The sequence below is a fragment of the Electrona antarctica genome (genome assembly GCF_951216825.1).
Source record: "Electrona antarctica genome assembly, chromosome: 10".
Classification (NCBI taxonomy): Eukaryota; Metazoa; Chordata; class Actinopteri; order Myctophiformes; family Myctophidae; genus Electrona; species Electrona antarctica.
In genome coordinates, this window is record NC_136791.1 from 32,687,109 (window position 1) to 32,712,647 (window position 25,539).

General features: G+C 42.4%; 1 protein-coding gene across 2 annotated transcripts; it reads right to left on the reverse strand.

The window, feature by feature from the left end:
* Nucleotides 1-111: 111 nt before the first annotated feature.
* ppm1ba (protein phosphatase, Mg2+/Mn2+ dependent, 1Ba) lies at nucleotides 112-21,559 on the reverse strand. Of its 2 annotated transcripts, none has more exons than XM_079512055.1 (6): nucleotides 21,141-21,558; nucleotides 10,831-11,746; nucleotides 10,423-10,540; nucleotides 9,086-9,197; nucleotides 8,918-8,975; nucleotides 112-5,041 (listed from the first exon to the last, which is right to left on the reverse strand). In XM_079512055.1, the coding sequence occupies exons 2-6, from the start codon at nucleotides 11,716-11,718 to the stop codon at nucleotides 5,012-5,014; spliced, it is 1,206 nt and encodes a 401-aa protein (XP_079368181.1). In that variant the 5' UTR covers nucleotides 11,719-11,746; nucleotides 21,141-21,558; the 3' UTR covers nucleotides 112-5,011. The 2 variants fall into 2 exon arrangements, with proteins under 2 accessions (XP_079368181.1, XP_079368180.1); XM_079512054.1 differs by lacking the exon at nucleotides 112-5,041 and adding an exon at nucleotides 7,268-7,633 and having other exon boundaries at nucleotides 21,141-21,559.
* Between the last annotated feature and the right edge of the window lie 3,980 nt (nucleotides 21,560-25,539).

Sequence of the window (25,539 nt, forward strand, 5' to 3'; positions counted from 1 at the left end):
TACTTAAGAGTAGGCCTACATACATCTCATAAGGAACACCAAATACTTCAGCATATTACACATAATACACTCAAAGCCATGAGCCGGCATAATGAAAACATTTAAGAACAGTTGAACTTAAATCCATCTTTTATTGAAGATTATGTTCACTGTATGTTCTGAAACATCACAATATCATGGGAAAATAGCAGTAGCGGAAAAAAGGGAGAGGGATGGGGGAAAGAAACCTGGGTAATGTACGCCCCGAAACCTGACCTCAGCACACTCTAAAGGTTAATGTGGAGGTGTCTACAAGTATAAAGTCATCGTAATCTCAATCTGTCCTCAAAACATTTTGTTATTCTCAGAACGGCAAAAAGCATTTTAATAAATAAATCTCAATAAATGTTAAAAATCATACGGTTATCAATATCAGTCAATCAATACTTGCAGATAGCATGAGCAGATACAGGAGTGGCTTAAGAGCACCAAGTCATTTTCTTCCAGCAAGCCCCAGCTAGTACATGTCAAATTTCTCTCCTGTAATTCCAATTGTGGCCCATGTGGTACAAAACATGAAACTAGTTTCCAAGCAGTCTCTCTGTGTCTTTATGGTGATTCAAAGTCAGCTAAAACATGACACATTGCTTGTTGCTACAATTAGGAAACAAGCTGCTTTGGAAAATTTGCTTTACATCCTGGAGGGGGGGACCAGGTGTGACTCAATTTCAGGAAAAAAAGTAAAGTCTGATCAAGGGGAATTAAGTCATCTTTACAAAACCTTGCATGTGGCTTACATATTTTTCCCACCATCAAATAAAAGGATCAAGTTCAATTCTATTCCTGGAAAAAAGAGGGATCTGAGAGAGCTCCTTTCATCATTTAATGATGGATGATAGCAAGTGGCACAGCAGTGTATCCAGTCCATTAGTGTGGATAACAGGTGAGGGCAAACGGTGACTCCCTTTCTTCCTTTCCTCCATTCTTCCTTGTAGCCCAGTGTCTGTTATAAGCGTACTTTGTGTAGTTGTATATGTTTGCTATAATAATAATGCAAACAACTGAGGACAGTATTCAGGAGGATGAAACCTTGCACAATGTTAAAAAGGTAGAAAAGCACACAAGAAATCCAAGTCTTGTAATTTTGTCAAACTTACTGCCACGTAATTAAAAGGTACTGTAAGTGATTTTTGTGTGTTAAATAGTTATACATTCTAACAGTAATCATTGCTAAAGAGTGTTCAGGTCTCCCCGTATTTCCAGCTCTTTTTAGTAAACAGAAAATATATTTTCTATATATATTCAATCTATTACCAATATCATCCAATTAGCAGAGATAACTCATACAGAATAATATATACAATTGAACTTTTTATGTATTTATTTTTTCAGGCTTTCTTGCCTATAATGATAGTTACAGTGTAGACAGGAACCAGGGAGAGTTGGGTGGAGCGACTCAAAGCAAAGCCCACCCAGCCAAGAAATCGAACCAAGGACTCGCTTGCCAGGCATCAGAACCTATGTGGTCTTAACCACTAGGCTATCAGCAGCACCCCTGAGATTTAAAGAGCAACTTCATCCATTTTCAACCTATCTTCATAGAATTGATCCTCAGTCATGCTCAATAGAAGATTGTACAATTAATGTGCACTCACTCAGTGTCTCAGAGGGCTGTGAACAGTTCTGAAACCTGCCCATCACTTACACCATACGGAGGCAGTTTGGTAATAAAATTCAAGATTTCAAACACATTCGTTTATGAATGCAAGAACAAGAACTACAATTTCAGCATGATGGCTTTCCAGGAAGAGGAAGGCTGGAGTTCCTATCAGGTTGGAATCCTAATCGATTGTCATTGGTAGGTAGGTTTCTAAACTGTCCATAGCCCACAAATGAGACCGGGAGAAGACGTAAACTGTGCCATCTTATGAGCATTAGTGAACTAATATTATGAAGATAAGGTTGAAAATGGGTTAAGTGCTCCTAAAAGGAAAACCTGTTTGTTTTAACCAAACAAATATCACTTAGAGCACCTTCAAGTCCAATGTATATACAGTGTATCCCTCTGGCTTTGATTAGAGCATATTTTATACCGATCTACAAGTCAATTCTACTTCATGTTGTGCATTTACCATTTACCCACACTGAACATGCCTGCTGAGTATTTACTGCAACCAATACAACCCCCACTTTACATAAACATTTTTTTTCCTCAAGCAGAAAACATGCCCCCCCGCCCCACCCCCTCCCCCCAAAAAAGAAATATAATCACAATAAAACACAATCACAACAACAAAATAACTACACATTCAAGTACCTTTGTCGAATGGCACCAAGAGTTTGTGTACCACAAGGACATTACCAAGCCAGGAAGCTCCATTAGGCCTATCCTCTTCCAATACTGCTGGGTCACAAAGCATGGGAGATTTGCCATGGAGTGACTGAAATACAAGTGTACTTTGTGAACATCATCTCTAAATGTGTCTGCTGAAAATGTTATCACGCACATAATATATGCACATGTATTTTCACCTATATTCACACCCTGTATTCATTTTTCCAAAATGCTGAAAAGCCGAAGCTTCACGAGTTGCGTTTCCTAAGTCGCTGTTCTTTCATGTGTATTAATCATTAATGGAAACAAAAGGCTCTTTTGGACTGCGAAGAGTAACCTTCCATAACATGAAACTTTCCAGAACCCGTCAAAGTCCTGCAAATAGCACACAAGCTTGAACTTGTAGATCTGCCATTTGCGGTTCTGAGGACGTTACATGTATCTGAAACCGAGGCAAAGTGTATGGAAACAAATCCGGAACCTGCAAAATAGTCACATGGCACAATGCGGTTCGCTTAGTTCATGTAGTCGAAAAGAGCCAACAGTTTACATCTGACAGTGTGAACACAATCCAGGGCCTATTCTGTTCCATCTTTACCTTTACAGAATGATGTACTTAACAAAAAAATCTCTTCCACGTATCTCTCCCAAACTGTAGTTGAGTGACAGTTAATCATTTCCTCACCTCTATGAGACAGAGATGGCAACAGTACATAACCGCATTAAAAATATAATACAAATTATATGTTGAAAACAAATAAGGAAATCATACAATATTTCTGAGCAATCGAGTTGCATCTGGAAAAAATAAACAAAAACAAGATCCTCCCGCAGGAAACATTTGTTAGTCACAAAAGGCAGGCGGTAATTAGAAAGCTTGTTTGTTTGTGTGTGCGTGCACAGGGTATGCTCAGGAAAAGAGAAAGGGGAAGAGAGAGCAGGAAAGGTTTGGATTCAATCTTTTGAACCCAAATTTGTCTGTGGATGGTGTCTTTATCATACAGTACATGTATCCACACTCTTTCACACTGTATTCACCCTTCCTCCCCACAACCAGGCCACAAGAAATGGCATGGTGCAGAATACAAGTGAAAAATAAACAAATCAAAATATATATATATCTATATATATTTATATGGATTTATATTTATATATTTTCTATCTTCTAAATTGAACAGCAGGCTGAAAAGCTTATGACTGGCCACATCTGCCGACACAACATAACATTTCGTCTCTTATTCTGTAGAAAGTTAAAGAGTCAGAAATATGAGAGAGAAAGCTGTAGAAATAGGAAGGTTTCATAAATTAGTAGAAGAGAGAGCAGGGGAGAAGGTGGGGCAAAGAGGTGCAAGAAAAAGCAGCCACACATTGGTTTGAAAACTCTTCTTCTACACGCAACGCCTCTATGCAGCCATCCAAACCCAACCAGGGCTTGGCTTTGGTCAGTTATGCGTCGGTTCCAGCCTGGTAGCCGACGGGGACTTGGAGATAGCCACAGCCAGTCGGACTCAACTTTGGCACCCTCAGATACAGTGCTCTCCTCTTGGCTTACGAGCTTGAATCTGGGGTTCTGTGGGTAAAGCAGGTTCAGCATGGTCGTTAAGAACAAAATGACAGGATTGTGAAGAAAGCAAAGTTATTTGCACTTCATGCATCTCCAGGATTTCCTAACTAGCCAAAGCTCTTGCAGATGACACCAATGCGAACATCGTGTGCGACTGGTGAGAAATTCATATTCCATGGTGGATGAGAGGGGTCTTAACTAATGGAACGCTCAGCGCTCAAAGCCAAATCACATCGAGTATTAAACAACTGTGTCCGCAGTGAACTTCAGCAAGCTGGAAAATGTTGACTTCTTTTGAAGTATGCTGCCCGTTTAAGAGAGAACGGTTGAGACTTAGCACCAGGCTTTGGTCGAGTCCAGTGAGCCTGCAGGAGCCGAGCAAAGGCCCTGCACGATCTGATGAAGACTGTGGTGTGTGGCCTCCAGTGAAAGGTTAACAGCTAATGCCCCATGCTGAAGTGGACCAGGCCGTATACGGCTTTGCTGGTGACACGGGTAACTCAGAGGCAGTCTGGCTTCTGTGGCTTATGGAATGGATGGGTGCCAGGGCAGGTGCAATTGACATTTGTCACTTGTTCCACTTCAGCACTCCTTTACAGTATAATGCCAAAAATGCAGCCAGAAAGACACTTCCATCTATTCAGTGAATCACAGACGTCCCTGGCTGGCTGACTGTCTCTCAATTGTGAGGAAGGCACCATTGAGGGTCACAGAGTCAATGTGTCCACCAGCATCAAAACCAGGGCCGCTCCCGTGTCTCCTGTCATTTGTCACAATGTCAATAAAACAAGCCACCACAAAGAGAGCAAAAACTCAATGGGTTTAAAAACACATGCGCCTTTGTTTCTCTTGTGTATAATAAGTGCGATTCTATTTCCACACTACCGTTTGTAGTTGTCCGTCCCACCCCACCATGTTCCGTTTCAGAAAAAGAAAATAAGCAATCCCGTTTGAGATCCTCATGGGTGTGTTTTGTTAAGTTTTTAAAACTGGCATTTCCGCTCCGATTGATCTCTCAGCACAGCAGAAAAAGAAAATTGAAAATTAAAACGAAGAAAAAACTAAAGAAAGCAAAGGGTGAATAGGGATGTGGTCTTGTGTATAGTCCTGGGTGTTGTTCTTGTGCTTGACAGCTACCAGGGGTCCTCCAACTCGGCTCCATTCTGCAGGAGAGATACAGAGAGTGAGAGAGGGGGAAGAGACATGGAGAGATACAGAGAGTGAGAGAGGGGGAAGAGACATGGAGAGATACAGAGAGTGAGAGAGGGGGAAGAGACATGGAGAGATACAGAGAGTGAGAGAGGGGGAAGAGACATGGAGAGATACAGAGAGTGAGAGAGAGGGAAGAGACATGGAGAGATACAGAGAGTGAGAGAGGGGGAAGAGACATGGAGAGATACAGAGAGTGAGAAGAGACATGGGCAGGAGAAGTAGAGGGAGAAGAAAGAGACAGAAGGGGCGTGAGACAAAAGAAGGCAGGAGAGAAAGAGTAGGGTTGGGTAACAGGGAAGAGAGGGGAGAGAAACCGACACAATGTCATCAACCCCTAAAGGACACACTTTAAAAGGTAAACAAACCTTAGACTCTTGTTCATTTTTTGCCCTGTAGAGGTTAAAAACTAATATGCTAATGCTGCTCAAGCATTGAAAGAGGTCAGCTGTCAACATCATCGTCAAACTTGCACACATACACCCATTATTAATTGTATAAGCTGCCTGCAGCTGTGTTGCTTACATTTTATGGTCTGCCTGACTTGTATTTAGCCTAAAATAGTTTATAACCTTAACAGCAGCAGCAAACAATCAACATTGGTCTAGGTTTTCGTTCCCCTTTAAACTCTTGATTTGTTGTTTTTGTTCCAACTTGGACTGCAAGGCCAGGTTTTCCTAGAGCTGACACGGATGAAAAAAGTTAAGAAAGCGGGAGTGAAGAGTAGGGTGAAGCCAGGAACACTCTCAAACTTCAGAGGACAAACAACATAAATCCCACAGCGGTTACATACTATTCTGTTTATTTTCTTTTTCTTTCCAGAGAGTCATACAGTGTGTGCATTCGTGGAAAGGGTGGGAGTGAGACACAGTGGTGCATGCGTGTGTATGTGTAAGATTGTGCGTGTATCAAGTCATAAAGAGACAAACAAGAGAACACTCGCTTTCTCTCACACAAGCCCTTTGACTCTAAATGGATCTCCACATGCTATAGAGTAGTTCTGAGCAGAGGAAAGACTGATGACGAGGGAAGGAGGGGTGATACGCACAGTAGGTGGTCACTGACATGCCTGTGTATGTTTCCATGTGTGCATGTGTATGTGTCTATGTAAATCTGAAAATGTGTACTTGAGGGTCAGGAAAAGGGGGGGGGGGGGGGGGGGGGTAACAGTTATATATGGGGTCACTTACCAAATGAAACAGGAGGGCTGCGTTAATCAGAGGGTGAACACACAGTTAGACACGGCTACACAACCCTTATCCCAGTGTTGGTGAGGATGTGTGTACAACCTTTTATCAGTGTTTTGAATCTAACCCTGCTTTTTAAATGCTTCCGTTAACTGAATATTAACCTGCTAGCTAAAAATAAATAGAAAATGGACAATTGGACCAAAAGCCCATTATTCTGGTTATGCCGAAAACAAACTCCCATTGCTCCAAAAATACACAGACTGTGACTGCATATGAACCAGGAGCAATTGGCATTTGTATTACGGATAAAAGGGACATGGGACTAATATTAAATGCAATTTTAAACAGCAAAGACAGCATCGTTGAGTGTATTTAAAGAACGACTTCAACCATTTTCAACCTATCTTCATGTAATTGGTCCCAACTATTGCTCATGACAAAACGTTAAAATGTGTGCACACGTGTTAGAGAAACCAAGACAACACAAGAGAAGACAAGTCCTCTTTCGTAAACGTGCACGCACCCACACACACAGCCAGGACAAATAGCTAAACCAAGACAACACAAGAGAAGACAAGTCCTCTTTCGTAAACGTGCACGCACCCACACACACAGCCAGGACAAATGGTAACAGCCCATCTCCTGTGCACATACTGTATGTGTGCATTACATTCACCCACACATTCAAAAACAAACGGTGAAGAAAACCATGTAAGGCACCAACCTGCTCATCGGGAGCAGTTATGGGTTACACTTTGACATACAGCTAGAAGAAGCAAGTGAATAAGGGATCAAACTGGGAAACTTCAGATTCCAAGATGGCCGCTTTACCTCCTGAGTAATTGCCGCAATAAAATTGAGTCATAGTGTACCTTTAGTACATAATTATGTACACCTGCATAGATCCTTTTATAATCTGTCAAACCAATAAGTGTGCATGCTCACATGTACATGCCCACTCACAACATGCCCCTGTTCTACACAACAACAGGAAATGACAGCACCGAAGGTCTTCTTTATATAGTCAAAGTTGTTTCGTTCAATTCAAAGGAGCTTTATTGGCATGAGAAAACATAAGTTTACATGGCCAAAGCAAGTGACAAATTACAATAAAAACAGTTGAAAATGGGGAAAATACAGTTGGAGGGGGTATAGGATATAGTCACTGATGACTGGCTAATCTTGTAGGGTCTCTCTGGGCCCAGTCAACACTAAGAAAGGTATTGGCTCTCTTCCTCTCGCCCTCCTTCCTCCATTCCTCTGTTAATTATTCACTCTCTCTCATCCTGGGAGCTGCTCACCAAATCCAGATTCCAGACATTGGTTTGATAATGACGACCCAAATGAGCAGACATGCTAAAATAACATAAAAAACACCATAGAAGAAAGCTTCCAGGGAACAAATACAGCAAGCTCAATGCAAACAGTGAAAGGGAACTGAAGGAAGAGGACCCTGGGCTCCTCAACCCTACAGTGCATGACTGTGAAACCAAGTCCAACAGTCTGAGAGAACCACGGTTTTATCTGCCTGATCTGGAAAATATATGATGTGAAATAACATGTTGGATATTAAGCATTCTAAAGTACTTCTTATTACTAGAATAATATCTGCTTTGCTGCTTGTACATCATGTACATTAGTAAAGGGTGTGCATTGCCACAACGCTGATGCACTTCACCTTTTCAGAAATCACCTGTATTATTGCATTTGTATTGAATCCTTCTATTTGCATGATATGTGATAATGCTCTATTCTCATGAACACTAGCTTCCCAATTCGGGGCATGTCATAATAGGTGAAAAATATCAAACATTCTAAAAATAGATCTACAAGGCTCAAAATGTGTGGCATCGTGACGGGATGTGAACTTGTAGATCTGTGATTTTCTGGTTTAGCGGTTAAAGAGCTATATTGACATCAATACATGATGGCTTCGGCCATATACTGTGCATAAACGTACACCAATTTCCCATCGATGGCTATATTTTTGGACTTGGTTTGTAATTTGTTATTACAACATTACGAAAGCAATAGTGGCCAAATATAATTATGAAATCAGTGAGTTATGGATTTTGAGAATCAGTCTTTTCTCTGGGGACTATAAAATGCATAAAAGTTCAATGATAACAAACTAAAAATAACCGCTCAGTTATATGTAGCACGTTGGGTTACATTCCATGCAAATACATTTTCATAACATATTATTGAATCCAATGGCTTCCTTGAAAATCTAAGAAACCACAGTATGCTTTGGAAAATAGACGACAGTAATGTCAAGCGTACCGCGAGTCATAGTTAATGGACGAAACATGCCAAACCACTGGTGTGGTTATTTAATACAGACATTACAACATTGCTAGTTCATACATAGTTTTTAATCAAAAAAAAGAAAATTGGTTCCAATTCATGATTCATTCAAACGGATGCTTGGAACAAAGGTATAGAGATATCAGATGGACCAGCTCACAGCACGTTGCGTCGCAACACGTTGTGAGCTGGTCCATCGGCTATTTTCAGTGAAAGCTTTCCCCATAGTAACAGAAAGACTACTAGCATAGAGCCCTGCAGGACTCCGCTCAACCCTATGGGGTTCAAGTGGTTGCATAGACATAATCCTCTGTGCAATGCATGGATACTCACCCCATCCTCTTCCCTGTGTGGGTTCAGGCGGTGATATACTGCTTCAATAACACTGCGTCTGAAGGGGAAGAACACGGGACACACAGTTATTAAGAGTTATGGTCCCCGAGTCGAGTCATATTCAGTATAATGTGGTAAATGTGTTTGGGTGGGAAAGTGGAACCTTACTTGCTGGCTAAGCCACCCCCTGGTGGCAGGTTGGGGATTGTTTCAGTGGATAGGTTCCTCATTACAGTCACCAGATCGGGCACGCCGTCCTCCCCTGACCGAGACAGGATCTCTACAACATGGTGAGACAGACAGGTCAGCATTCAGCAATGTGGAAGCACAGAAAGAAAAGGAAAAATGTCATTGACTACTAGCAGACCTGTGAGTTGCGGTAAAAGACGAAGAGGGGGAGAAGGCAGCTGTACAAATGAGAATTAGAAAGAGAGGAGAGAGGCCTGCAGTCTAATAGTTGGGAGTGGCACAAGGCCAGTTAAATGTTCAGCCAGAGCATTCCTCTCTCTCTCTCTCTTTCTCTCATTTTCTTTCCCTCCGTCTCTCCATCTGGCAGGAGCAGACAGCTCCCTGGGGCCAATCATTCACACTACTTCACCCAAACATTAGCCAAAGCCTTGGCTTAAACATTCACACTCCATTATACACCTTACCGCAATCTGTTATGGCTTTCACACACTTGAAACTGGTGCAACATTCATTGTCTCAGACTAGAGTTTGAAGTCATCCATCCACAATTCCACATTGTCCGTCTTTATTCTGACCCAAACAATGAACCTTTCCTCTCCACTCTAAGCCTTGGTTTCTAAACGTATACAGTGTCCCAAATTAGGCAAGTGATAAAACAAAAAATGTCCCAGAATGTCAAAATGTGGTTCCCTGCAGCAATAATTGAAGCTCCCTAGGGTGTTGACTCACTACCTGTAACCAGGGAAGAGAGCACACACAACTGACTGAGACTGAAGACTTTGCTCAGTCATCCAGAGTGGGACGGAATTAAATGTGACACACGGAGAGGGGAGGAGAGCAGACGGAATGAAGAGAGGGAATGCTTGCTTGAAGGTTTTATCTTGAACTATGAATAAATAAAACAACAAAGACTTTTACAACAATTCCGTTTATTCCACAAGGGTCAGCTGCCAGGCGGAACACCATACATTATATCATGTCTGGCCAGCTACTTTTTCACTTGCCCATTTATATTTTTGCAAGATGCCAATGGTGAAAGGAGCTTTTTGTCACCATTTGTCACGAAAACAAAAGATATGCTGTCACCAACTGTTGTCAAGACACCTGCAATTCATCAAGTTCAAGCTTATTATTAATCCTCACGATTTTAAGAGCATCTGTCCTGATTCGATTAATTACTTTAACACAAGTAACTGCATGGTGTAAATGTAACTCCTAAATGTATTACTCCAATGTATGAAAGATAATAGCTCCCCATGTAACTGGCATTGCAGACATTATAGGCTACGTTGAGTAGTGGGGGGGTTGGATCTCACCTTCCACTCTTGTCTCCAGGTATGTGTTGAGCTCTGCATCTCTCGTCACTGCTTCATCTGACACTTTGGGAGCGCCGGGCAAACACACCAACACAACACTCATGTTATCCCGACTCCCCTAGGAGGGAGAGAGGGATGGCAAAGAAGGATGGGAGAGAGGGGGGTTGGGGGACAGTTAATCTGTGTGCGCTGAACGTGAAAGAAAGAAAGAAAGAAAGAAAGAAAGAAAGAAAGAAAATAAAGGTCTGTGTTGTGTGTGTTACAAGTGTGTTAAGTGACAGTGACAGTCAGTTAAAGGGCACACTGAATATCGAAATTCAAAAGAAATGTTTGCTCCCCTGCTGAAAAAGACTATAACATGCATATGCCAACACACACATGCACATCCACTCTCATACAAACACACACCTTGTGCAGGCACGTGTCCACCACCTCATCGCAGATCCTCTCCAAGTCGTTGGACACCTCCAGCCTGGTTCTGATGAACTCACACAGCTCCTCGTTGGACATGACGTCCCAGATCCCGTCGCACGCCAGCACCACAAACTGATCGTGCTCAGAGGATCGTGCCATCTCAAACACCTCGGGCTCAGGGCTCACAAGCTGCTCCGTGGGGCCCTTGCCATCCACGCATTTGTAGTCGAAGTCCCCCAAGGCCCTGGATACGGCCAGCGAGCCGTTCACCCGCTGGATCATAACCGATCCGCCGGCATTCTGGATACGCTCCTTCTCTCTCGGGTTGCACGGCTTGTGGTCCTGTGTGGAGAAGCAGACCTGCGAGTTGCGGTAAAGGACGGCGCGCGAGTCGCCGCAGTTTATGAAGAACAGGTGGTCAGGGGAGAGCAGCACGCCCACGGCCGTGGAGCCACTGCGGTCCATACCGTTCCTCAGGTCAGAGAAGCTCCTCATGTGCTCGTCAATGCGCAGGAAGCCAGCCCGGATGCCAGCCTTCACTGCATCCACTTTGGGCTGGGCCAGGGCCGGAGTATCCCCCGCGGAGCCATCTGTGGCAGACGGGGCGCCCTGCGTCCCCACCGCCGCCAAGCTGGCGTTGATCATATGCTCCAGGAGGTGCTTTGAGCAGTAGTTGGCCACCCTGGAGCCGGCATGGCCGTCGTAGACAGCGAAGAAGGACCAGTCAGCAAGGCCAGGCGCAGGGAGTCCCACCGCGGCTGTGTGCGCATCCTCCATCTCCACCCGCCAGCCCTGCATGGAGCTCAGACCATAGCGCAGCCCGTTGCCCTCCCCGCGCGTGTTGTGCTTGTCCGTCTTGGGCTTGTCCAGGAAGGCCCCCATAGCTCTGACCTACAGAGTCCACCGCTACCTAAAGTATAGAGGAAGACAGAGAGTGTGAGGGAAATATAGACTTCCACAGACAATGGATTCAATTTAAACTGTATTTGTCCCCTAGGGGCAATTGGTTTTGCAGCATACCGTGCAACATAAAAAACAAACATGAAATCACATTAGTAAAGGTAGTAGACTCAGCAACACTGCATCATGAACAAGCATAATCAGAACTGTTAAGAACAATACAAGTATGACTACTAACCATATTACATACCGTCCTTGAGGTGCTATGATTCAGTATTTGATCATGCACCAGTAACAAAAATCCATCAGTTTATAAATCTCAGATGTTTAAGTGTTATTTTTTTTCTGCCTTTATCGATAGGTTGAAAGTAATTTTACAGGAAATGGGAAGAGAGATGGGGGGAAGACACGCGGCAAAGGCCGTCGGGACTCTGGATCAGGAGTCGAACCCGCAGACTAGGTGCCCAGACAGTTGAGCTAACCGTCCGGGCTGAGGGAGAATATTTTGAATCTTTCATAACTAGCCTAGGGTTTTAAATAAAAGTTAAACTGTGTCTTATTTTCTGTTACTATTCACTTGCTGGACCTAAAACTAATAATTCAATCAAAATAGTGAGCATAACGCATCATACTCCAGAAATAGCCCTTCTGCCTTTCTAGTTCATGCTCAGAGAGATTGGATAGCAACCTTAAAAGCTTCTTTGGCCAGAGGTAATAGGCTGCTAAGAGCATTAACAAACTGTGGCGCAATGGAAATGATGCATAGAATGATCTGTCCCTGACTGCATTAGCTAAATGAATGGCAATATCAGCCTCTTCCAACAGAGTGTAAACCCATAGCCAGCTCATGTTAATTGGCTATGTAATGACACTACATAATGATTGACACACTGCTTAACAGAGCTCTTAACATTGGAAAATTGCTCTCAGAGTTGAGCAGAATGTCCGAAAATGCCTGGCAATAAACACTCATTACAAGCAAGTTAATGGCCGGTTAGCCTATGCAGGGATGTGAAAACTGCACTATGACAGTTGTAAATGTTTAAATGAGCACCGGTCATCAGAAGAATGATTACATTTCAGGCTAGAATAAGTGAGGTCAAGTTTTTAACAAGACTTTCTTATAAGCACAACTTTGTCCAATCGATCTGCAGATACTTGCCTTGAATAGTGTGTGTGTGTGTGTGTGTGTGTGTGTGTGTGTGTGTGTGTGCTCAAAACAATTGAATATCGTGGAAAAGTTCATTTTCCTCCGTAATATAATTCAAAAAATGTAACGTTAATATATTCTAAAGTTAAATATTTAAAACCTTTTTGTTTTAATCTGGATGATTATGGCATACAGCTAATGAAAATCAAAAATCCATATCTGAAAATATTAGAATATTTCATGAGACCACTAAAAAAAGATTTACAATGCAGAAATGTCGACCATCTGAAAAGTATGTTATTTATACACTCAACCCTCCAATACTGGGCTACTTGAAAAATATATTTCATCAATGGGGCGTGGCATGGAAGTGATCAGCATGCAGCACTGTTGATAGTTGAGGAGCATAGGGAGGGATATTTCACGCTAATTTGTCTAAAAGCACCAAAGTTTGCACAGATGTAGCTCAGGGCACGCTCTAATGATTTAGCTAGGGCGCCCCAGCCGGCGACCTTCGGGGTCGCCACAACGGCCACCATTGACAACCTATATAAGGCAACATTTTCTAAATTTCATTATGTGACATGTCAAACTAGGGGGTTTTCATGATTCTGAATCCATTCTGAGCATTAGTTTTGCACGAAAAACACTTCTTTGGCTAAATTCGGCCATAGCCACTTGCCCAAATGTGCTGATGGCCGTTTTTAATATGGATATGAAGTATCAACTGACTGCGAGAAAATGCTAATGTTACCGCCGGCGAATTAGTAGGATTTTCACTAGAAACAGTATCACAATGACTGATGGTCTTAAACGATAGAGAGACACCTCTCTGACAATATCGCAGAGACAGTTTGTTTAATTTTGGACCACAATTCTTATATGAGACGATTTTAAGATGACCCCATGTTATTCTCCATAGAGAATTTACTTCCGCAACCAGGGGATGAGCAAGTGACGTCAGGACTTCTATATACATCTATAGGACGTCTATATACGGAAGCACCACAAAGTGTCAGTGACGATTTGGGGTGCCATGTCATCTGCTGCTATTGGTCCACTGTGTTTTATCAAGTCCAGGGTCAACAACGCCATCTATTGACTCCATCGATGGACATTGGTGGACTGCCAGCAGATGCACAAGCAGCATACTCACTCTTACAGATAAGTTGACTCGGCTCTGCCACTTTCATCGTTATTACCTGGCCTTTGCCCACTCAGAAGAGCTTCTACCCTGTCCCTGCATGACTCAAATAGAGTACCATAAAGATTAAAGAAGCATGACCATATTATAGTTAGTTTTGCTACATCCATTTTAAAAGCCATTCATTTAATTAAGATGTTATACTCTGTAGTGTGCCTCACGGTCCACCCCGGAGCCCTGCCAGAACAGGCGATGCCTTTGAGATTATCGTAATTTCTCTACGAGAAATGGCAAATCTTTACTGTAAATGACACCCCCCACAGTGGCCCCTGGTGATCTTATTGTGTACCACAGATTATTTTATGGCTACAAATTATAGAAAAATAGCCAGCCCACGACACTGTGTCACCTCCAAATACCCACAACTTTCTTCTGTGAGTCTGAGATAATCTCTCCCTCCATGAGGATGCTGTGTTGACCTTCACTTCTTGTCTATTCCTGTCTGCAGTTATTGTTGTTCGGGTTGTGGTGGACCAAACCCACATTCTCTTGTTCTGATCTGTGATGCAAATCTAAAGTAGTGTTAGCGTTACGGGTTGGCAACCACCTCACTACTGACTGCGGTTTAAGGAGCACTCAGCTAGTTGTCTATTAACAGTTAATTACTCCACTGTAGTAATGGATGAATGCAGTCTTTGCAGCTTGTGCCCCAGTCACAACCTTCCAGTGTCTTCCAGCAGGATGTGGACATAGCTCAGCTCTGCTGCTGATTCAAATCCCGTACAAGCCCCCCATTTCGTCATGAACTGGCTCCAATTCAGGACAAAATTGGGAGACCATAAACACAAAGCCGAAATATGTAAATGTCTGAGAAGAACAAAGTTTAATGTCACAGGACAGGACCAAATAATAGCCTAATAAAGCATGGCAGGATATTATTATTGTCTCCACCAGGCCGAAGGCATAGGGACATTGGGGAGAGAGTATGTTTTGCACTATGTTCGTGTGAGTGTGTGTGTGTGTGTCCGTCCGTCCGTCCGTTCACAGCTAATCTCCGGCACCGTTAACCCGGTCGATGCCAAACTTTGCACACACACTCCCTAGATACCAATGAACCTCTGCCCCAAATTTTCCAGTTAACAGTCCTGTTATAGCGCCACCAGAAGGGCGACTTTTGCAAAACACATATTTTGATATTACATATTTTGTCACACTATCTCTATAGTCATGTGCTCAACACAGATCTGTCCAATATAGCTGGGGTACGATTTGAGAGTATGACTTCAATGTATGAGACCCGGGTACTCAGGAAGAGGAAAGCTATTACTAGGGACAATACACACCCGTTACACAGCCAATACCATCTTTTACCATCAGGGCGACAGTACATGGTACCTTCTCTGCAGGCTAGGACCTCAAGATCGTTTGTTCCTATAAGTATAGGACTAATGAACAACCAGGCCCCATCTTAGTTCTGTGCATAAAGTGTGATGTGATGCCTCTTGGAACTATGACTGGTGGCCTTCTGTTGGCATTGTTTCTTTATTGTCCATGTACTGTGTGTACTGTTTGTTTGTATGTTTTCTGTATCCTGATGACTGCTGTGCACAAAACAAATTTCCGAAAGGACAATAAAGTATCTATTTATTTCATATTCCATCCTGATTGGCTAACATTGGCTTTCAAAGTTTACAGGATTGGCCCGTTTTGAACAAAAAGCCTCAAATCATGAACGCAGTGTGCAATTCATGTGAAATCTTTCACAGACGTTCCTACTAAGCTGAGGGATATATCCCCCCCTTTTCACATTGGCCCGTTATAGCGCCACCAACAGGTGGAATTTTGCAAAACACATTTTTTGAACAAAATGCCTCAAATCATCCAATTAAGAAGAAATGGCACCCGAGGGGCACTTTTTCTAGTTTCTATTGAATTAGCCCTTCACTAAGTCCCTCCCCAACTCATCCTTGTCCAATAGGCACGTTAGCAGCAAAGAAAGCTTGACCTGCATAGCAACCGTTGCTAAACTATTTGGATTGGCATTGGACAATCGCTTTTTGTGGTGGGATTTAGTGAAGGGCTAATTGCTCACTTTGATGATGCTGGAATCCAGGACACAACACACTAATGCCAGCCTGCTATCAAATATATGATTGGGAATGGATTTGGGAGGAATGGACACAGATTGATTCTGTGATCAGTTTCATAATTGCCATTAGAGATGAATAACTACCGGTACAGCAACATTGGAGGTGCATCTGTGGCTCCTGCAACATTGATAGGCTATCAATTGTAATCAATTTGCCAAATTGTGGTCACACTTGCAGAAACAGCAAACACGATGGACAAAATAATTATGTTCAGCTCTAAATGAATCAACTGAAAAAATAATCTGTCTATGACTATCTGTAAGCCCCGTTTTGTATCCTTACTTTAAAAACAAGCAATAACTTGCGATTCCCTGAATTATAGTGATCGGCGATTGCACAACAGTAAGTAAGTAAAGTTTTATTTATAGAGCACCTTTCACAGACAATTGTCACAAAGTGCTTTAACAACAATAAAAGTAAAACAAGTCAATCACTAATAAAGTAAGACAAAATAGAGTTAAAATAAAGCAATCAAATCAACATTTAACCAAGCTGGCTATGGAAAGGCCTGTCTAAAAAGGTGAGTTTTCAACAGTCCTTTAAAAATGTCAGATGATGACAGTGACACTGGCATTGACACCGTTACTGTAACTTACTGTACACCTGCTGCCTGATTCCATTTTGGCAGCTTAACACTGATGAGACCTCAAAGGCCTAGGAAATATCAGCCATCCGAATCACTTGCCCTACTACTACCTATACAAAACACAAACAAACACTCATTCTGTCTCCCAGACCGGCTGTTGTCTTATGGTGGATCCATCCCTCAAATACAAGATCAGTAGACACACAAACTTCATACTTTTATGTAAACACTAAAGCTGCCATCTGAGTGCATGAGTGCAGGCGTGCGCAAAAATAACGGAACCAGTTGCCATTTGCTCATCTGCTCTCTCTAAGACACATACACAAAAATCCTGCATACTGCGGGTATGACTAATTGCATTTGTTTGGTGTGAGTAAGTGGGAAATAGGCAAGCTAGTGGATCTGGAGCGATTGCAAGCCTCAGGCTTTGGGACCGGGAGGCTAGCTTTAACAAGCTAATTTGATTTAGCGGTCAGCTGCTGATGGGATCCACGCAGGGCCAGATTAGCTTGTCAAACGTACAGTACACCGCAGACTGAACACAGCTATGACCCCTTTCACTTACACACACATACAAGCCCCTCTCTGGCGCTAAGTTAGAACATGCTACTGCTCGGTGTTATCAAATGATAAGCTCCTGCTTGTATTCCATTCTATCACATGGTAGGCCAACAACAGGTGTCTATTCAAATAGCTTGTTTGTAATAGCAATGACGGCAAAGGGACTGTGTTTGTAGCCTGCCATTGCCAGACTGACCACGTAGTCTGGCAATGCCAGGCTACTGTGTTTGTAGCAATGTAACATATAGTTGTGGGAGATGATGCATGCAACATGTCATGATGATAAGACTAGGATTTAAAATAATGAGCAGTAGGCTATTAGTGGTGTTAATACAGTACCAAGGGATTGTCTCTGTTATCAACACAGCAATAACCAGTAGACCAGACTCCCAACTGAATATTAGGGCAACAATAATAATGTTGCCCTTTTGTTCCTATCAGACTCTGAACAACAATTTAAGTCTGTACTGTAAACCCATAAGGCCATAACTGCATTGAATTTGCATACAGTACCACAATAGGCTACACAGGACTCACAAACTGCAAGTAGTTCCCCTACTACTCAATATCCAGCTTTGAGTCTTACTTTACTGCATGTCTGTATGTCTCTAGGGTCTATCCTTGTCCACTCTCAATGTATGCTCTGTAACGTCCAACACTCTACTCTACTGTGATTCCTATACTGTATGGCCAAGTACCTTGTCTGTCGCCATGACTTAAGTGTTATATTGTTTTATGTCGGGTTGTCAAGGCACCATGAGCCAAAGCAAATTATTTTTTATGTATCCCGTACTTAGTGTTTCTGATTCACATCCTGATAAAGACTTGCTTAGAAGTCCCATTGGACTGTGAGGGGGCATAATCAAGACACAGTTACTGGAATAAGATAGAACATAAGCTTGCAATGTGAACTTAGGTCAATTTTATGCTGGTTCAAGGGCCAAGAATTGATCTAGTTTGATAGGGTTTCCACAAAAAAGGAAAAACAAGTCAACACCCATACAGTGAAGTCAGAGACTAGGAGAAATAATGCCCAAAAAAACCAACCACGAGTTAAATGTCAGTCGAGCAAGATTCTTTGCTTGTTTGATATAGAGTTCTTCACGCTGGAAAATAAATGCTGTGTTGCCTTCCCAGGGCCCACAAACTTTGGAAGTCAATGTAGTCAACTAGTAAATCGGAATGGAATATGAAAAATCGGATGAATCTTCACTTGATCCCATGACTCCAGATAGAGCAGAAATAATGTGCACACGGACAGATGACCGGACAAACGCATGCGGATGGACAGACAGGGGTGAAAACATACTTCTCAGGCCTTCGGTTGTCCGACCTGGCGGAAATAATAAGTCAACAGTTACATTCACTTGAGAACCAACCAACCACCAGTAACAAGCCGCGACAATTTCTGAATTCGATATCATGGTTTCTACTAGTCTACCAAAGCCCTGGCATAACTGGGAAACCTGAACAAGAGCTTGCTCCCAAGATTTGCTGGCCGGTAGTACATAGCAGCGGTTACTGTAAGTGTAACATCTGTGGTAGGAGGACCCCATGGGACAGTAAAGGCTTTTTGTACAAGGACAACTGGTCGATCACAGCAGGGATAACTTATACCCCATCTTTGATGACTCATCATCTTTATGCAGACATTGAAGTCTGTATCAACTAAGCGGCAGTTTCCTGGCATGAGTACTCTGTGCAGACAGAGCTTTAAGACGGCTCCAGACAGTGTAGAAGCGGCGTCTGCCTCTGGCCTGCAAGTTCATCATAAGCAAGGCCGGATCGGAGACGATCTGACCGGTCCCAAAGAGAACCAATGCAGTAGTAGTGTAATAATACTGACCGGTCCCAAAGAGAACCAATGCAGTAGTAGTGTAATAATACTGACCGGTCCCAAAGAGAACCAATGCAGTAGTAGTGTAATAATACTGACCGGTCCCAAAGAGAACCAATGCAGTAGTAGTGTAATAATACTGGACAGGTCCCAAAGAGAACCAATGCAGTAGTAGTGTAATAATACTGACCGGTCCCAAAGAGAACCAATGCAGTAGCAGTGTAATAATACTGACCGGTCCCAAAGAGAACCAATGCAGTAGTAGTGTAATAATACTGACCGGTCCCAAAGAGAACCAATGCAGTAGTAGTGTAATAATACTGACCGGTCCCAAAGAGAACCAATGCAGTAGTAGTGTAATAATACTGGACAGGTCCCAAAGAGAACCAATGCAGTAGTAGTGTAATAATACTGACCGGTCCCAAAGAGAACCAATGCAGTAGTAGTGTAATAATACTGGACAGGTCCCAAAGAGAACCAATGCAGTAGTAGTGTAATAATACAGACGATCTGACCGGTCCCAAAGAGAACCAATGCAGTAGTAGTGTAATAATACTGACCGGTCCCAAAGAGAACCAATGCAGTAGTAGTGTAATAATACTGGACAGGTCCCAAAGAGAACCAATGCAGTAGTAGTGTAATAATACTGGACCATGAAAACATTCTCAGTGAGAGGGACATTTTGTGTGCCCTATTCTCTTTCCCATGCAGAAAACTGGCCTGCCTTCAACTTCACTCCCAGAGCTCAGAATTCAGTTGAGTGAAAGAAACAGGGAAATGAATGGTATGTTATTGTATGACAAAAACAATCTGTATTAGTAACTGGAGAGCACAGGTCATGCAGGACAGGCGTGCGTGCGTGCGTGCTTGTGTCAGTCATAAATCAATGAATGTGTTGACAATTGACATGCACACACACAGTAATCCAGATATGAGCTTTTATCCTGGGGACAATCATAGATAAGGTGCTTCATTTTCTCAATACCAACCTTAAACTACTCTGAAAAGTAAAGTAATAGGGAGTGTGTGCGTGACATCTCATCATACCCGGAAGTTATGCGGGAACATCTACTGAGTGGCAAAAACGACTTTCTGGCCTTGATAGCCCATACATTGAATCAGATTAGATGTTCATCACATGTGCAATATACTTCCCACTCATCATATCCAAGTTTCTAAAGCTGGATATCTGAAATTGTATAGCTGAAGTCTACAGACAGTGTAGGAGTTGTGACTGGGGCAGGATTTCACACTGAGGCGCCAACATAAATATGCCACCAATGATGGTGCCATTTCAGGACTCAAAGACCTTTAATGTCCACACAGACACAAAACCCAATAAAAGGACAACATTCCAATAAAAAAGAAAGTCGACTACGTGTTTAACAAGTCTAAAGAGCAAATGAGCCAGATAGAGATTAACCAAGTGTAGCTCTGGTCCATAGCCTTCTACTGCTTCGTAGAGCTAAACCAAGTGGTGATTCTATAATCTCTCCATAACATTGTGAGCCACTGTCAAAGACAGAACTTTGCATGCAGGTCAGCTGACCAACTTTTCAAAAGAGTGTTCTGTAGAGTTGACCCTATGGTCAGTGTACCATGTCTCCTGGCAGCGGCCCTACAGTGAATTGTATCACAACTGTAACTACAGTTCATTATGGAAGCAACACCTGTGATATCAAAGTATGTGGCTGTGTGCAGCAAGCTGTGACAAACCAACCATGACAGCCGAGAAGAGACGCAAAACAAAGAGTTGACAACGACATGCCATTCTTCATCATGTTGCCTTGCCATCCCAATGATATGAGTTCAAAATGAGGCCACTGTACCATCTGGGTACACACACAGTTGTCAATTAATGCGCTCTCTCTCTACGAGCCAATGTCCAGCTGAATTGACCGTTTACTGCAGATATTACGATTATTAGCCACTACCCCGACTTCTTCTCCCAAGTTACAATTAAAAACGTTACTTACTTCTATAATAGCACTGAAATCGGACGTGCCAGTCCTCTCTTTGCGTCTTCAGCGTCTACAATGATCGAGGGAAAGCTGTCTTAGCTGTGTTTAGATAGCTAATGATAGCCACGGTCGCTTTTTCACCCTCCTCTGCTCATTTGCTAGCATCGATGAAGCTAGCCAGCATTGATTTCACGCGATCAATTCTCCCTTCCGCATGTCTCTACAGTGGGTTGAGGATTTTATATACATGTCTGGCTTTGTCAATATGAGCAACAGTAAAACATGTGGCTAATTCAGAAGTAAAGACGAGGCGATAACTGGTATCCTATCCTAGCTAATTGCTAAGGCTAAATGTATGGAAGCAGAAGCAGATGACGTTCTTTCTCATTCTCAACATCCAGTTTGGGGGAGGGTTCTCTTCGATGGTTCTCTTCGTTGATTCGTCACATGCCAGGTCCAAGGTGAGACGTGATTGGTCTGTGTAGCAGTCAATGAGACCTGCCTTCAAAATATTGTAAACAATGACAATAAAGTGTGTGTGTGTGTGTGTGTGTGTGTGTGTGTGTGTGTGTGTGTGTGTGTGTGTGTGTGTGTGTGTGTGTGTGTGTGTGTGTGTGTGTGTGTGTGTGTGTGTGTGTGTGTGTGTGTGTGTGTGTGTGTGTGTGTGTGTGTTCACTTTTACTCTTATGAGTGACTCGATAAAGCATGACATTTTCTACGGTATCCGTTTCTACCATGAAGTTTGTTTTCAGACGTGGAAACACGTCTGAGTTGACCTTTGGAACTTGTCACATTGGGTGTCAAAAACATGTTGTACACTCCAATAGGGCCCATGTTAATCCTTTGATTGATTGATTAATTGAAGTATTTATTAACAGTTTGGAGAATTACAGTACATTTCAACCACAACTCAATACAAAACTGTTAACTGTGGACGACACCATGCATAAAGCATTACACTTGTTTACAATAGGGTCCACCATTTTCAATTCATCATAACATTTAGAGACGTACAAATATACACTTCTATATAGCCAAAGACAGGAAATCATCATAGAGGAGGTAATAAGGGAAAAGAGACATACAGTGAGCGGGAAAAGGGGTGGGTGGGGGATTCAGATTTTACGGGGGTCAGTTTCGAATTGCAGGCCTCGTAGGTGCCCTTTGAGAGCAGTTTTGAAGGGTAACAGGTATGGTCGCCCCGGCCCCCTTTTCCATCTCGCCCCACTACTCTACCTAGCTTTAAATAACAAACATAATTCATGTTGGTGATTATATAAAAGGTATTATCATATTAATTTATCATTGTTAAGTTCACTCTGTATATCCACGGGCATAATAGCATGATGATGCCATTACAAAACATGGGCTACATGGAAGAAATGTGTTTAATAAGACGAAATTAACTGCTAGAAGGTCCTAAATTAAGCAATCACCGTCTCTGTGTCATGTTATTCTTTCTTAATTTTAGTATAGAGATTAACTACTATACAATCAAATAAATCTGTATACAAGATCATTTCAGATTTCAGAGAGGGAGGGAAATACTAAATTAACTGTTAACTACATTAACAGTTAATTTAGTATTTTGAGTACGAGTTGGTAAAGTTTTGGTATTCGTTTTGTAGGAGTCAAGGGATTTGCATGTCTTAATGATTGTTGGTAGGGCGTTCCACATTTTTGTGGCATATAGGAGCGAAGTGAATTTAGTCCCTTAATTGTTAGTGCCGAATCTGGGTTGCACATGCATAAAATAACTCCCTCTGGTGTTGTGGGTGTGGACTTTGTTGACATTAAGGAAGTATTTAGACAGGTAGCCTACATGGGTATCTTGGTGGTGTAGCGAATATTGTGGACCAGACCCAGAAATGATTTTCCTGTCAACCTTTATGATTAAAATGTAATTCATATGTTTAACATATGAGATTAGGCTTGGTTGCTAAAAGTTGCATGCTGGGAAATTTCAGTAATTAGCACAATGAGGTACGTAATCGCCCAAAAACTGGAAGCTAACTTAGAAAGGTGATTAAGACCATCTTTTAAGACCATCAAGTCCATCTTTGTTATGTCCAGAAATTAATCTATTATCATGGTGAAGTCATGCAACCTTTCTTGATTAGCATCCTTTGCATTATGTCAAAATGTAGGTAAAATCAGGAAATGGCTATATTTTAGCTTTTGGTTTATTTTAGAGTGTATATGTGTTCATCGGAAAATGTATCTCTTGTCATAACTATGCAATGTCATCATTATTTGCTTAAAGTAGGCTATAATAATCAGGAAATAGATGAATAGCTGGAAAGGTGCTTTAGAAGTCTATGTTTGAATGTCCAGAAATGAACCTCTTGCCATAACAAATTAATTCATCTGGATCCATGTCCATTTATCATTTCTCCACCTTCTCACCCAGATCATGTGCTCGCTGCAGTTCCATGTCATGACATGTCTAATCCAGTGGAGTGATGGAAGTCTGTCATCATGCAGGGCGGCAGTCGCTCACGAGGTAGGACGGCTGTCTTGGAGTCCAAAAAGGTTTCGGGTTTGATCCCTGGCTCCTCCTGTCCTTGAGCAAAACCTTGAACCTTGAATGGGTACATTCACCCAGCACTTTGAAGGGTCAGGAAGACTAGAAAGGTGCTATATAAATGTAGTCTATTTACCTTCATCCATCCTGGCATGATGCATATTCTGATGCCATTCCTTGGCTGCATCAGAACATTGATGAACATTTCTGGGAGTTGCTTGCAGTGGCATTTGGTCACATTGCCATAATACTCAGTGCAAAATGCACTAAGCGCATATTGGATGCTTGTGGTTGTCCTGTCAGGATGTGGTACAGTCTCCTACCCCTGTGGAAAGGGCAAGGTATGCTCTTAAAGTACTGCTAGTACTAGGAACGTGATGCCACTCACAGTGAACTAAAAGACACCAGTACATTCCAGTAGAGTTCTTAGCATAGTATTGGCAGACTAATATGATTCTGAATCTGGATGAATCGTGATCATCTGCATTCTGCAGGTCATGTTGTAGAAGGCTGCAGATCAGTGCGAGCCACTTGCAGATCTGCAGACCTCACTACATGTGGGTGGGAGGTTGCTAAAGGAGGGGCTGTCATGCCTGCAGTCTACTCCCAGGCAATGGTTCGAGCTACAGTATTGAAGGCTTGCAACTAAAGAAACAGCAGATACCTAAGTCTCAGTTGCACTGACTGCAACCCATTTACTATAAGGGTGGCCATTTTGGGGCAGTGACAGAATTGGTTTCCGAAATAGTGGGTGTAATTTTGTTAGCAGCAACATTTATAAATCCCCAGAAGTATCGGTAGGCAGAGATCTCCATGATATCTGGTAACATTAGCCTAGATTAATCTATCCCCATGTCCATGAATAACAATACAACACTTCTGATCCTGGAAGGCCAGCCTACCATGCAAAAGCACATACAAAGTTGGCTTTGGTTTTGCATAAAAAAAAATACAAAAAGAGAGAACTGGAGTTAGAGACATAGTAAATGTATGAATGTGAGTGGGAATTAAAGTGATGCTTGGTTGATGCTTTTGTTTGGTTTATTTACTGTTGCGTTCATTTTCCTTTCATTACTGTGTTCATGACTCTGTATTTTTGTTATTATTCATGGTTTGTATTTGTTTGTTATTTGCATCGAAATCACTTTTGCTCTTGGCCTACATTTATTTAACAGGTCATGGCCTGTTTAAGCCCAGATCTATTGAGTGGTGCTCATCTCATGCTGGTCTCATTTTGTTAGTGTGTGCTGTTTATGCAATGTTACTTAATGTCATACTTGGCTTTTTGATTCATCCCCACAATCTTTTCATTCAGTAATTCATTCATTCAGGCACTCAGTCTATATTATTATTATCAATTGTGTGCTTTATCTTTAGCAAACATCCATTCTGGCAAACAACGCCCTCGCCACTCACTCGCTTATACTCTCTCACACACACACACACACACACACACACACACACACACACACACACACACACACACACACACACACACACACACACACACACGATGCCCTGAGGGCGAGAAGCGACCTCGCCCTTGCGCTGAAACAACAGAGCTTCTTAATACGGCACAGTTGAGAAGCAGGAGTTACAGTAAACTATTAATTTGGAGGTCAGATGTAGAGTTGCTGGTCGGCTCCATATATTCAGATCTAGTATGTCAAACCATGTATGGCTATCCATGGTTTGATGGTCAGTGTCGTGGTCTCCACATATGGAGATCCATGTGTTGTATACCAACTTGGTTCATTTGCAAGTATGACTTGCGTCGCGGCAACCACACTGGTTATCATGAGACTGTCACTGTATGGCCATATATTGACATTCCCATATATGGGCTTAATATTGATGACATCAGGGATCTCCATATACTGTATGCATGGG

Bases quoted from the DNA above. Each gene is read 5' to 3' on its own strand.
- ppm1ba (XM_079512054.1), bottom strand. From the start codon at position 11,718: ATGGGGGCCTTCCTGGACAAGCCCAAGACGGACAAGCACAACACGCGC. The intron at 8,976-9,085 runs GTAAGGTTCCAC...CTTCCCCTTCAG, and splicing joins GGGGGTGGCTTAGCCAGCAA to ACGCAGTGTTATTGAAGCAG. The intron at 7,634-8,917 runs GTGAGTATCCAT...ATGTTATTTTAG, and splicing joins CACACAGGGAAGAGGATGGG to CATGTCTGCTCATTTGGGTC.